The following is a 14915-nucleotide window of genomic DNA, read 5'->3' as shown; positions in this document are numbered from 1 at the left end:
TCAGAGAAAACAAAACTTCCAGCAAGGTCAGGTGTGTAGACTGGCAAAACCCTTCACCTAGCTGGAGCCAGTGTGAGTTTTGCCATCTATTTTTTTGGAGGGCTCAGATTTAACTTATTTTTAGCCAAATTGCAGTTTTATGGGCAAATGATGAAGCTTTTGAGGATGAGGTTTACAAGGAAGTACAAATCTGATTTGCATTTCAACAAAATACAACAAATCTTTTTAAAAGTTAAATGATCCTCTAGTAATTTGTAGTGGGATGCTGAAGAAATCCGCTATGGCAGTACTGAGTGGTAGTTTTGTACTTGCCCATATCAATCAGAGGTTATTGCTTCCCTCTAATTTTCCATCTAGTACCACATTACCGATTTCCTCAACTTAATTAATTCCCCTACTATTAATTGTTAAGCTGTATCTCTTAGTCTCAAAATACAAGCATTGGCACAGGAAAGAAATCCTCAACCATTCTAGCATCACAGAATCATGACCTGCTTCATACTTACCTGTGAACGTCTGAATAGTTTCATGTCATTCAGGGTTATTTATAAATATTAATAGTGGGTTATTTACATATGTGAAATGTGCTTGCAAGGTGAGGGTCCACGCATATGCTCTTGACTCTTGATATAAGGCCAATCTAGGATATACCCTTTGTGTATGTTTTGATAAAGATCTCTTCCAATTACTTCCAGTTTTCATTTGGACACCTGGATTTTTCCTTTTATTAGCTAGTCAGTCAAGCTACATGGAGGAGGGATACACTAGTCAATAACTTATGTATAGAAAAAGCAATCAAACCCTTCTGTTAATACACTATAAAAACCATATTCCATTTTTTTAATGCACTACAGATTTTTCTTTAGCTCTCTTGACTTGAACTGTTTTCCATTAACATTAATAGGTTTGAAATTGTTCTTTGATCTGTTTGTACGGATGCAGAATTGCCTCATGGTGCTCCAACTTTTAAATTAGTGGTACACAGTAATCATAAAATTCTTGATAAAATGTGACATTTTAATCATACTTTACGAGTACGAGCCTGAGAAAACAGGCAGGAGTTGTCAGCATTTTTGCATCTTCCACGCTTTTAAGTTGTGTATCATAATCCTAACTGGGGTCACTATGTCCTTATTCTTGTAGTCTGTTGAAGCAAGTAATGCTTTGTTTGGTGGAAGAGGGGTATTTTTCATCAAAGATTACTGTATTACATGCTAAGATTTTTTTATCTGTCCTATATGAAATCTAAGCAACTGTGTTAACATTTATTTTTGGTAAACTGATGCAGAGGATGCGGTGTATCTGGATGATGAGAAGGAAAGGGAAGAATACGTCCTGAATGATGTTGGTATTATTTTCCATGGAAACATCAACGACATAAAATTAAGAAGCTGGAGTTATGGTCAGGTGAGCTATTTAGACCTTCCCTGGCTGCTCCCAGTAGGACAGCAAATGAGTTAATAATTGACACCAGACTGTGGTTGAGACTGTGGGCTCTGGAGTGCATTATTGGTCTCTCCTTCAGAAACACAAGGGGCATAATTTTAAAACTGTATGAAATGGGTATATGCCTAACCAAGAAAAGCAACGTTATAACAGCTAATATTTAAAGATCTTGTTTTAGGGGCATATTTGAGATACTAAGAGGCTGTCTGTTGAAAGTTACAATCATTAGCTGAGGTTTCCACAGTGCAGCGGTATTTCTGCTGCTACGTTGTTGCTGCTTCAGAATCAAACCAATTTGGTGACAGACTAGCGATTTTGGGGTTTTTTTCTTCCTTTTTCAGCAATAGCTTGTATTGCTTTTTGACTCTTCCTTTTAGTTTTAGCGGCTTGGTAGAAATAATTCTGACCTTCCTGGGGGTCAGCTTGTCACAGGCTTCCTATGACAAAGTGAGATTTAACCCCAGAATTTTAAATTTCCTCACCACAGTGACAAAGTGGGGAACCTCTCCCTTTGCTGCCTGGACTTGACAATATCAGCCTCCAGTGGCCTCTTGCAGCCAGGGGCAAACAGCCCCCGCCAGGCTGGCGTGGGGTATTGGTGTGCCTTCAATAACATCAGACTTATTGCTTGCCTGTTTTACCTCAATCTGTTTGTTAGCACCAACCAGCCTGAAAATTCCTATGGGATGAAAGACTTAAGTTGTCACATGAGAATGGGAAAAAGGCATTAAGGAGCAGAATCAAAATGATCAAAACTAACCCTAGCTGTCACTCAGAGGGGCTCCAATGGACAGTTATTGGATGTGGTGAACTCTGCTCATCTCTCACCTCCTGGATTTTCACAACTGCACAATTAAGAAAGTATTGAAGTATTTCCTTAATGCTATAGTGACGGATCCATTCAGTTTTAGTGGCACCTCCCCAGTGCAGCCTTGCAGAAGGGGCCTTCTTGCTTTGCTTTCTTTCCCTCAGCTAAAGACAATCTCAAAGCTTGAGCTGGGTGGATTGCCAGTGTATGTGCCCTGGAGAGCTCTTTCAACTCACATCTCTCTTTATTTAAGGGTACAATTTCATCTTTTTTCCTGCGGCAGCACTGCTTTAGGGAGTCCTTGCCTCTGCACCATTCTTCCGTTGTTTGCAGGGTCTGTCTGTCATCCTGACTGAGATAAAAATAACCCTTAAATAAGGTGGTGGGGGAGCAATTCCATAAGCTGATGGTGCCTCTGATAGAAGAGAGGTGGAACCAGATCCTGAGGCCAAAGCTGGGTGTGCATTTAAGTTGACCAAAAATGCCCCCTCCTGGCCCTTCCTTCCCCCTGCAAGCGCTGTGCAGCCGTGCAGTGAATCAGACTGGAGAGCTGAACTAGCTGAAGAAGCATCTCCTTGATTTTTTTTTTCCCCTGGGTTATTTTTTGGGCTTGCTCTGTTCCTAGGTTTGAGATTCGCTCTGTGACAGATGTAAAGGGGAGGGAGAGAGGCAAATGAGTGGCTGGAGGTAGAAGGTGCTTCTTAAACCAGCTGCTGGGTTTATGTCCTAAGATGCTAAATTTATGGCCTATGGTGCTTGGCCTGAGGTGCTTATATTGTAGAAATCTGGCACCTTCCTGACACAAACATCACCCCCCGCCTTGAGAAATTACATTATTTATTTGGTTTTGCTAGGAGGTAGTTCTGTCTGGGAAGTTCGGGCTGTTCCATAGCCCTTTGTCATGTACTTTCATTCCTGTGTTGTCTGAAACTGGAGAACCTGATTTCCACCACTGTACTGTGGTGCACCTTTTGCTATCACCCAAGCCAAGAGTTTTAATGGAATCAATCATTTTGTATGGATATAACAGATGTAACAGACATCTCAAACTGCAAAGCAATAGAGAAATATTCTTCTGGTTCCATCACTTTCAGCAAGATGGAGGTCGTGATGTTCCTGATATTACGCTGGCATTTCCAGCCATTAAAACCATGCATCTCCCTCATTTTCAGCAGTCCTGGATGAATAAGAGTAAAAGTACTAGCAGCAAGGCCTGTATTATGGATATATCATACAAGTATGCATTCTGTATTTATGATATATAGCCCTGTACAACAGTGTAAGTAAAAAGCATAAGGCCACATACAGTCATAGAGGTGAATGGTATATGTTCATATACAAAAATACAGATAGACTTGTGCATGGTAATATTCTTAGGCTAAAAAATTGCTTTGAACAATGACAGCTGGAAGCTTTGCCCAGGTTGTAAATTAAAAAGGAACATACAGTTCAAAACTGGGTTACTAGTGGGAGATGATTCTCAGAGCTGCTGTCGTTAATGAGCAGCATCAACATGAGAGGAGGAAAGGCAAGAAAAATGGACCGAGGAAGAAAAAACAACAGCTCAGTTGAAACATGGCTGTAATGAATGAGGAAGGAGGTGTTCCTTGCAACATGACAGTGATTCCTTTCTTCTAAGAAAGTGTAAATAGCCAGTCACTCAGAAAAGTCCACAGGGGATTTAGGGGAAATTTGGCTTTGGAGGAAATCTAGGCACATAGGAATTCTCTAGCCGAGAAATGTCAGAAGTTGGATGCTATGTTTATTGTTTAACGTTGTTTTTTTGTGAGAAAAATAAAATAAAACAGGTGGGCATAGTGTTCTTGTTGCCATCATGAGTTGTCTCATGTCCACAGGTTGAGCTGCGTTAGCTTTGCAGCCCACTGTGCAAATGTAACTTTATGGCACATACATTTGGTCAGATCAAACCACAGGCAGCGTGAGATCACATCTGCCTGCAACTGACTGTGAGAAATACAGCCCCGATTCAACCAGTGCGAAAGGTGATACAGCCCCTCTTGTTTTGACTTAAATGGAAGGTCATCTATTAGAAATAGGTTAGCATGAAAGAGGATGCCCATTGAAGGCCAGCCCAACTAAATGCATTGCTCTGTAGCACAGCGCACAGCTGTGTACAGAGAGAACCCTGTTCTTTGTGTGTTTTCTCGTGCCTTGTTTTCCATCTGCAGTCTTTCCCAGGTGGCTCTGCCAAAGTTCCTTGGTCCTGAATTTGGTTTATTTCCATTTCAGCTTGTACTGAGCAGGCAGTGTCTGTGCCTGGCCCAAGTTCACTCACCTGTCCTGGCTGTCTACTGCCGCTTTGGTTCCTTTGACATTTCAGCGGTGTTTAGCTTTACAAGTGCTATGTAAAGTGCTATGAAAAGCACTTTACAAGTGCTATTCCACTTCCCTCTAGATAATATTTTCATGCCAAGTGAGAGCAGGAAACTGACTTTGTTTGATGTAATGTTTTTAAATCCCTGGGTAGTGAAGAAGGGCAGAACTGGTTTTAGAGTTAAGGCTACTCTGCATCTTACACTACTGCAACAGTGTAAGGCAGCTAGACTTTACAGCTTGTCCTATCTCTTCTCCTGTTAATCCAGTTATTTCACAATCATTCATGTCATTTTGTAAATGCTAAGGTGGAAGGCAACAACCCTGATAGCAATTTCTTTCCTCTTTATTATTTCTGTATATGTTGGCAAGATTGACAGCATCTCATAAACTGTAGATGAGAAGGATTTAATTTGCAGGGTAAACTTCTTATTGATTTAACTCAGGTCCTAAGCACTGCTGGTGACTTGAAGTGCAGAAAGCAGATTTTGATCCTGGTGAAAGTGATAAATCATTGGGTCAGATCAGAAGAAAAGTGAAATTGAAGCAGGAAGAATGGCTATGAGGGCCCAGAGTTTACATTTTCTGTTGTGAGTATTCTCCTTGGGAAGGACAGTCTCCACAGCACGGTCATTCACCCGAGATTATTTACATCACATACGAGTCGAGTGGACTGGAGAGTCTTCCGGGCAATTATTCAGCTTCCCAGGGATGATACAATATTAGGAGTAGGTCCCTGGAAAACACTGATCCCTCTTTCCCTCTTTGTCCAAACACCATGAATCCAATTTTTCTCAGACTGTAAAATGTTACTCACTAGTGAACATCTCCTCCAGAGAAAGTAATTTAGTGCAAATGCGGGTGATGATGAGAGAGGTGTGCTGCCTTGGAGGATGCTTGCTGAAAACAATCCATACAGTGGTGGTACCTGGAGCAATGAGAGCCAAGCAGGACCGAGGCATAGGCAAAGAAAAGGACTCTCCTTGGCCAGGAAATGGCTGAGGGTGATGAAACACGTTGGTGCCTCCGCTCTCTTGGCTTATGCCAGAGCCCGTCTGCTGCCTGGGATGTCACCCCTATTCCTCCCATCTTCCCTGCAGCATCAGCAGCAGTCTTGACCCCTTGGGGCTTCCTTCTCAGCTCTCTGGCCTCACTCTTCTTTCTCCTCTGCCTCTCCCCGGGCTGCCAAAGCAGCAGTTTGGTCTGGGCTCTTGCTCGCTTTCTTCAGGAGGCAAAACGCAGGTCACCCTTATCTGCCAAGGATCCCCAAGCCAGGCTGGAGACAGCTGCAAAATCAGGCCAGCTCTAGAGGTAGCAGGAGAGCAAAAATCCTGTTAGCGTGAATCATATATTTAAGGATGCAAGTGTAGAACATAAAACCTAACACAGCAAGGCGATGAGCTCCATGGAGTTTCTGTCACAGCCTTGAATGTTAATATAAGAATGTGCATCTAGAAGATATTTGTTTTATTAATGTGCATTGCCCTGTCTCCTACCGTTTGCCAGGGGACAGAGGTATTTTCCTTTGTTATGCAGTTTCTCCTAAAGAAAATGAAACACACTGCAGGGCAAGTTCTGTGACAAATGGTTTCTGGTCTATTTAGGCACCTCTGCCCTCAATTCATTCTTGTGCTTGTTCATGCTGGATCGAAGAAGCTGTACCTTTTCACTCTATTTTTGAAGAAGACTACTTTAGGTCACTTGGTATTTTTGATGTCTAAGTTTCATAGACCAGGATTAATCTTTGTCAATTTTAAATAGATTTTAAAATTAATTTTAAAATGCGATGTTTTCAAATTAACTTTGGCAAACCACTTATTGTTCAACTTCCCAGCATTCCATTGGCTGTGTCAGAGAAGTCCTGAAATTAACAGGTCTGGAATCTGTGAAGGACATGAAGTCCTTCACGAACAGACTAGCTTCTTGTAGTTATTATTATAATACCTTCCTATTATATACTTGTTAGCACTTAAAATTTTATGTCCTGTCAGAAAGTCTGTGTTGTCATTTCAACCTTCTGGAAACCAGACTGAGATTGAATTGAAAATGATACTCTCTTTTCCCTCGCAGCTTCTCACATTTTTTTGCCATACATGGGTGATTATTCTAGAAGAAAACTTGTATTTTTAAACACAGAACTTTGACTTGACCAGCTAATTTGAAGCTGATCATCTATTATAACAATGATGAAAAGTAATTTTGCCTTTTCTTTCCAGAATAAAAAGTGATTCAGTTTTCCCTCTGTTTCCCTTTTTATTTTCTTTCATCTAGTTTGAAGAAAACGTTCTGGATGCGTGCCTGTTCCTGATGGACAAGGCAGAACTGGAGCTCTCTGGGCGTGGAAACCCAATCAAAATCTGCCGTGTTGCCTCTGCAGTGGTATGTAATGGATGCCTCATATGTGTCAGAAGTGAATCATAAATCAAAGCCAGGCTGATTTAACTGGCCCTCATGCCCTGATGTGCTCGCTTGAACATGTGCCAGGTCAATTGTTCATTCTGACCTCTGGGGTCTGGCATTTTATTTTGCTCCATGAAAGGTGAAAAACTTACATTGGCTCACTGCCTTTTCCTGAGAATGCTACCTCACTGGTAGGAAAGCCACGGCATTCCAGGCATGATAGCATTTCTTGTGATGCTGTGTTCACTTTCCAGTAGCTGAGATAACTAAGAAACCTATTTCTGCCATGAACAATAAGGTGGCATGATGGGTGGAATTTGGGATGGGGAACTGAGAGAATTTATGTGGACTCCAGCACTAACTTCAATGGGGTCTTAAGACACTGCAGTAGTGGGTGTTACCGAGTCTGATTTTTAAGCCCCAAATGGCCTAGTCAGATTGAGAACATTTATGTGCATTACTTCAACCCCAGAAGAAAACACTGTGAGAGCTGTCCTCTTAAACATGGGGTCCACAAAACTTACCACACTCAGAATAGAAGTACCTAAAATAACCAAAAGCAAAGAGTGAAGAGAAGACTTTCCACTTCTCCATTCTTTCCAGCTGCTAGGCACCAGGAGTCATGCTGTGGGTGCAAGAGCAGCCCCATCCCTAATATTCAAGATGGAAGACTCACCCACGATGTGGAAGGCAGAGGCTGAGTCCACTCCTCTGCCTTATAGAGGTCTGAACTGATGCCTTCTGCTTCCCAGAATAATACTCTAGTCATTGAGCTAGCGTCATCAGATATTCTCCCAAGTCAGCTACTAAGATAAACTGTCCACGAAACATGGCTGCTGGAGATGGATGATCCTTTAACCAACTTGTTACAGCATTTGCCCAGGCTTTAAGAGAATGAGCTCTTTGTCTTAGATGACACCCAAATGCGATCTCCAGCCTCACAGTGCCACATACGGAATCTTGCATAGCATCATGTTAAGTAGAATAGCTTCAGCAAGAAGTATTGAGAACACTCCCACTTCTCTTTCTCTTTTGACATTTTGGTTAGTTCTTTCACCCCAGACGTTAGCAATATGGCTCCAAACCTTCAGAGAGAAGTAAAAATTGAATGTGTTTCCCTCATCACTGGGCTAGTAGATGCAAAGGGTCCCTCTTGCAGGGACTGTGGAAGCCCTAAGTGCAGAATAGCACAAAGTTTATGAACCCAAAAAGGGCTTGGATATTACTTAGGTTTTGAGCCACTCCATCATTTTGGCGAGGTTCACCATTGGAAATCCAGGAGTCAATGGACTTTAGTCTAATCTGCATTAGGCCATAGCTGGGTGAGAGCTTTGGCTGTCTGAAAACTGGACCTCAATAAGAAGAGGCCAAGAGGTGCTGAAGTCCCACTTGTGTTCCTTACCCTCATTCTTGCTCAAGTTTAAATGTGATAGAGCTGAGCTCATCTGAGGAGGTGCCCCCATGCTGAGATCCTCCTGAGGCCTCCTGACATTGCAGAGCAGGTAGAGTTGCCCCCTTCTTTCTCTCTTTACAGCCAGAGGAGAGCCTGAAGATCAACACGCCACCCTGTCCTTGAAGTGCCTCTTCAACTCTTGGCATGTTGTCCACTACAGTGAGATGGGCACAACCCCTTAACCCTTTGGTTATGACTCTGAATACTTATCTTTATTCGGTCCTAGGGTTCACAGGAAGTCGATTTTCTAATTATAAACCAGTAGTTAATCCAGCTAAAAGCTTTTAAATGAGAATTGTGATTTATTTGGCTGGTGTGTAGCTGTTCCACATTAGCATAATTAAAAGGTACAGAGCGAATGAGCTTTTTGCACAGCCTCAACTGTTTTGGTTCAAATTGCAGCTAGGAGATGTATTGCTCATTAATGCCTATCAGTATAGCCATTAGTCAGCAAAACTCCTTGCTTTGTATAATCTTATCAGGCGAAAACTTACACAGCAAATTCCTTCTTGTTTTCATGTGTGCTGGACCAAAGAAATTAGTTTCTACTCTAAAAATAACAGTGAACTGGTTCTCCTCTCAATCCGCTGTAAACCAGGAGTGATTTTATTAAAATCTCTGGGCTGATACAGACAGAAAAACAGATGATGTTAGGGAAGAATCCAGCTTAATATTTCTGAGTCTTACTTATCAGTGTATAACTGATCAAGTTTATTAAAAATACATACCAGTAAGCATGTTTAATGTTAATAAAACTTACTAAACTGGCAACATGGATACTCAGTGTGGTGAATTAATTTCACCATTATTTTTAAGTGTCTGACCTTCATTCAAAATTGTTCAGTGATGGAGAATCCATGGCCCTTAGCAAGATAGTTCTATTCATCTCCTACCTTCATAATTAAACATTTCTGTCTTACTTCTAGCCTGAACTTGGCTATATTCAGTCTCTCCCATCCAGTCTTTGTCTGCTGGGTTAAAGAGCTCTTTATTATTCAGTCTCTGACATCCCTAATGCTCGTTTCCTTTGTCTTTAGATCAACTCCAGGGATGACAATGGTGTGATAGCTGGATCCTGGGACAATACGTACACTTACGGTGTCGCACCTTCAGCCTGGACAGGAAGCGTGGACATTCTCTTGGAGTACTACAGCTCTAAGCAACCTGTGCGATATGGCCAGTGCTGGGTCTTTGCCGGTGTCTTCAACACATGTAGGTATCAGTGAGAAAAGCTCCATGCTGCTACGCAATTCTTTTATAACAGAGAGAGCTTTTGGGTTAAACTAACTAAAATAATCCCTGGCTCTGTGGTGCTCAGGAGGAAATAGTAGAGATACTTAAAAATACATGGCTAAAATAGATGGTCTTTAAATAAACCTTTGGCATCTCCTTCAGTTCAGCTGCTCTTCCGCACGAATCTGTTAACTATTTATTGGTTCAGTAAAATTTATTGAGTGACTCATGAGGGTAAGTTTGTGAGAGAGAAAGTTAGTCTCTTGGCATAGTCCACATTTCTGTTAGGAAATCTGAGATGAACAGGGGGCTTGTTATCTAGACCTGCAACATGAAACTATTACTCGGTATGTGATACGTGATGGTGTTTCTGCTCCAGAAAAGCCAAGTGTCATCTACCAAGGATTGTTCCGGGCAAAATTGACATGCACTGTCCCAGCACCTGTCTACTGAGCACTGTTGACATTTTCTGTGGAGTTTGTGAGCCAGAACAATGAGGAAAACGCTGCCCTGGTTTATGAATTGTCTAGCACTACAAGATTAAATCTAAACACACTTGCTCAAACTAGAGTTCCAATGTTGCAGCAAACGGGATGTTGCAGGTTGTAAAACCCAGTAGGGAAAGCAGTGTTGGATTGGTCCCATTTTTTTTACTGTCTAGCACTTTCTAAGAACATCATCTGCTAATAGACTGGAACAAACTGCAGCATATTAGCAGTCACGAAAGACTCTGGGAGTGAAAAAAATGTGCATTATACAGATAATGGGGACCAGACGTTGGACGAAACACTTATGTCAAGTGCCAATGTAGAGCCAGTCAAGCAGTTCCTATGCTTATGGCACCGGCCAATAGAAGAAGCTGAACAGAAACTGAAAGTGTTTTTTTTAAGCCCAGATGATCTTTCTTAGAAGCACTTACAACATACGCGTTTAAGTACCAAACTTGGAGGGGCACCAGATCAGCTTAGGACCAGGGGGCACAATGGATATTTCTGCAGGCTTGGAGACTACTTTGCATCAAGTACTTTTCAGCCACAGATGAAGGTCTGAACTTTGGTCCTTGTATTTAAGATATGAAAAGGAAATTACAAAAAAACTCTCTGTGAAACTTTTCCCTTTTTCATCCGTCTTAATACCATCACATGTTGCTGTCTCAAGGAACCATGTTATACTTCTCTTTACATTATACTTCTATCAAAAATGAAGGATATTAATCTTCTGCAGCAAACATGGAAATCAAATATTAATGACAAGTTACATGACATCACCCTCAGGCAGCCCTGGACATCTCTGCATTTTCACTTTATTTGTGCCTGTTCTGTATATGTATGTTTCATTTCATACATAATTTTCCTCCAACCTTAATAATGGAATTTCATAACTCATTTTGGTTACCTGAGGTAGTTCAAAAGCTATTCAAAACAGTAAGGACCATGGAAATAAAGCTACTTTCTGACCACCTAGCCTTCTGCTGGCACACACTTCACAGAATCACTAAGGTTGGAAAGGACCTTCAAGATCATCAAGTCCAACCATTAATCCAGCGCCACCATGTTCCCTAAACCATGTCTTGAAGCACCACAATCCACACGTTTTTTGAACACTTCCAGAGATGGCGACTCCACCACCTCCCTGGGCAGCCTGTTCCAAAGCCTGACCACCCTCTCAGTGAAGAAACTGTTCCTAATACCCAATCTAAACCTCCCCTGGCACAACTTGTGGCCATTTCCTCTCGTCCTATCGCTGGTTACTTGGGAGAAGAGACCAGCGCCCTCGTCACCACAACCCCCTTTCAGGTTGTAGAGAGCGATAAGGTCTCCCCTCAGCCTCCTCTTCTCCAGAATAAACAACTCCAGTTCCCTCAGCCACTCCTCATAAGACTTGCGCTCCAGACCCCTCACGAGCTTCGTTGCCCTTCTCTGGACACGCTCCAGCACCTCAGCATCCTTCTTGTAGTGAGGGGCCCCAAACTGAACACAGTATTCAAGGTGCGGCCTCACCAGTGCCGAGTACAGGCGCACGATCACTTCCCTACTCCTGCTGGCCACACTATTTCTGATACAGGCCAGGATGCTGTTGGCCTTCTTGGCCACCTGGGCACACTGCTGGCTCATATTCAGCCGGCTGTCAACCAGCACCCCCAGGTCCTTTTCTGCTGGGCAGCTCTCCAGCCACTCCTCCCCAAGCTTGTAGCATTGCATGGGGTGGTTGTGGCCGAAGTGCAGGACCTTGCACTTGGCCTTATTAAACCTCATCCAGTTGACCTCTGCCCATCAATCCAGCCTGTCCAGATCCCTCTGCAGAGCCCTCTTGCCCTCCAGCAGATCAACACTCCCGCCCAGCTTGGTGTCATCTGCAAACTTACCGAGGGAGCACTCAATCCCCTCATCCAGATCCAAATGGTTCCAAAGAACCTGAGAGACATCTACTTCCTTCACTGCCTGAGGTCTCATGGTCTGTCCTTGATGCTTCTCCAACTCTGCACAACGCAACAGGTTTGAAAAGGCTCTTGCAAATGTTTCCAGTGGATGCGATTCCTCGCAGTGATTTCCACAGGCCACTTTGTCTTCTCTGCCCGTTGCCTCATCTGGCTTTCTCTAGATCACAGACGGACAGACACACGCGCTGGCCCTGAATCACCACGATGCAGTATTTTGCCTGCAGGCCCCTGTGAAACTGGGGCAACGCAGCAGAGGCCCGGCGCCTGCTGTGTTAAATGGAGAGGCGTATTTATCTGGGGCAAAACTAGACTCGGTTTGCTGACTTAAGTTAGCCCAGTCAGAGACCTGGCACTTTGTACTGCTGCAAGGATTGCTGAAGTATAAAGTTTGTTGAGCATGATGAAACGAAAATGTTGTCCAGTGGCTGATCTGATAGGTAGCCGCTGACACCTCCGGCTGCTGGCCGCTGCACAGAGGAGGTAGCAAAGGTCTGAACATCTGTGTGCAGCTAAAATGGTTGGTCTGAGCTGATTTTGAGTCTTTCTCAGCTGCCAATGTTTTATCATTGTGACCAGTCCAGCTTTCCAAGGTTACCATATTGCACACTCTGGATAGTCATCTGTTAAAAATGCTAAAACTTTCTGAAAAATGGTCATTAATCTTGAAATTGTCAGACAAATTATTTTCAATGAGCCCTGATGGCTCGTGTGCTGGAAGCCTGGGAGGGCACTTGAATTAAGTTTAATCAATAGGTACATATGGTATTGGATGCATCCAGGTAATTTGTCATCCAGGAACTTGAAATGAATGTGCAGTGTTACACTTTACTGGGAGTCACAGCAGTGACACTAATGAATGTACAAAACTCAGCAATAGCAGCAAGGGCCCTTCAACATGGCAGCATCAGAACTATTTTTAAATAGGATTTTCAATAACAATATTTTCTCTTTCCAAAAAAACCCCTCTGTTTTCTGCAGAACCATGTTGGCTCCTTAACTGGAAAACCGGAACCTTTTTTTGGCTGAGAGACAAATTATTTCACCTGGACAAGCTGAGATGATGTATTACCCTGCAGCCCCACATCCTGCTCAAGGATGTGCTCCATGCCTGTTTATCATCCAGGGTGTACCACAAACACAGAAGCCTCATGATACACTACTGCACTTCAGACATAGCCATAGTGTTTCCACATTTCCCAAATTTACCACTTGTCAAATGGGAAGAAGAGCCATCAGTACTATGTTATGATGGTCTGAGATTTAGGGTTAGAGGCTTTTTTTTTTTTTTTCACCTTCCTTTTAAGATCCTTTATGGGAAGGGACTATTGACTCCAAAATACTATTACTTAGACATCAATACAAATTATGTAATGCATTTTGTTCAGACTCTAACTCTGACATTTCACTTGCAAATAATTCAACTTTTCCCACTTGTTAACAATAATTTTCTGCTTCATTCTTTGTGTTCTCCAGATCCCTTCTGATGACAGATGTCAAACAGGAAAACTCCAAATCAACGAAAAGAAGATACTTTCTATTAATTTTCTTTTTTTTAGCAGAGTCTCATGATTCTCCTGGGTTACTGATACTAGGAGAACTAATAGATTTTACAGTTCTTGGAAGCTCAAACTTATTTTTCTTAATATCACATTTGGTCATGCAGTTGACCCGTTGCACCCAGATTTGCCCTGAAAAGCTACAGTGTGGTGTCGCTATGCAAGGCTATTCTAAAACTATTGGTAATCAGCTGCTTAGGTTATAACCATTGTACCATTACATACCTTGAATGTTCATCATTTTGGGACTAAATAAAATATTTAACATAGTCTATATAAAGACAGGTAGGAGGAATTATTTGGGTTGATTTGACTAAGTTTTCCCATTTTATTCTAATTATTAATAGTTCTCTCTACTTATCCTGCCATCCATGAGCACAGGCTTCCTATTTGTCCTTCTCACCACACTTCTCTCTTTGCCACAGTTCTGAGGTGCTTGGGGATACCTGCAAGACTCATTACCAACTATTCTTCTGCCCATGATAACAATGCAAATTTACAGTTGGACTTCTTTCTGGATGACGAAGGGAAAGTGGACACCAAAATTACAAAAGACTCTGTCTGGTGAGTTCTCCTGGTAAATGCCTTTAATGTATCAATTATACGAGTAGTAAAAAAAGGTGACAGCAATGCCTGTGGTTTATTTATTTCCCTGTGCATTAAAGAACACTGCTAGTTTATGTAAAACGGAATGAATGGATTGTTAGTAGGCTGACTAATACGAAGTGCTTGTCATGTAAAGAGACAAACCCTAGGGGATCCCACTACTAACGTTACCATGCAGTGCATGTTTAAGCACACCGGAGAAGTGGTGGTGGAATGGCTTTATGCTCCTTAGGACCAGGCCATTTCTAAAAATGGAAAGGGGTAGGATGGGCACTTCCATCAGTCTGGAGCCAGGCTCAAAGGGATACCTCAATATCTATGGAAAAACACCCTTCTTGTTCAGCTTCTGCCTGAAGCTGATGTTCCCACATTTGTAGGCTGGCTTTACATTGTGTACATGCAGTCACTGTCACAAATAGGTATTTTCCAAAATAAATCCAGTTCAGCTGAAGAAGAAGCAAGCCAAGTATCATACAAGTTAGTGAAATGCTATCGCCAGATTTATAAAAAGAAAACTCCCTAGAAACAAGAAATGGAGTCTATGTATTTTTTTGGAGAAGACAGTCCTCTAACTTTCTCCTCAAACTCTTACTGTCTGCTGTCTGACAGCAGTGTAGCATATATTGATTATATGCTCTG

The 14915-nt window shown here is 42.3% G+C and overlaps 1 protein-coding gene across 1 annotated transcript in view; it reads left to right on the top strand.

Moving 5' to 3' along the window:
* F13A1 (coagulation factor XIII A chain) overlaps positions 1–14915 on the top strand; it is a 58245-nt gene that overhangs the window by 23100 nt on the left and 20230 nt on the right. Inside the window, exons 4-7 of the mRNA XM_082015122.1 lie at positions 1289–1407; positions 6860–6967; positions 9479–9653; positions 14096–14234. Coding sequence (XP_081871248.1) covers positions 1289–1407; positions 6860–6967; positions 9479–9653; positions 14096–14234 — 541 coding nt within the window. The remainder of the gene's footprint in view (positions 1–1288; positions 1408–6859; positions 6968–9478; positions 9654–14095; positions 14235–14915) is intronic.

This window comes from Phaethon aethereus (assembly GCF_964289735.1).
Source record: "Phaethon aethereus genome assembly, chromosome: 2".
NCBI lineage: Eukaryota > Metazoa > Chordata > Aves > Phaethontiformes > Phaethontidae > Phaethon > Phaethon aethereus.
Note: the sequence above shows the minus strand (reverse complement) of the source record. Positions and strands in the feature narration are given on the sequence as shown.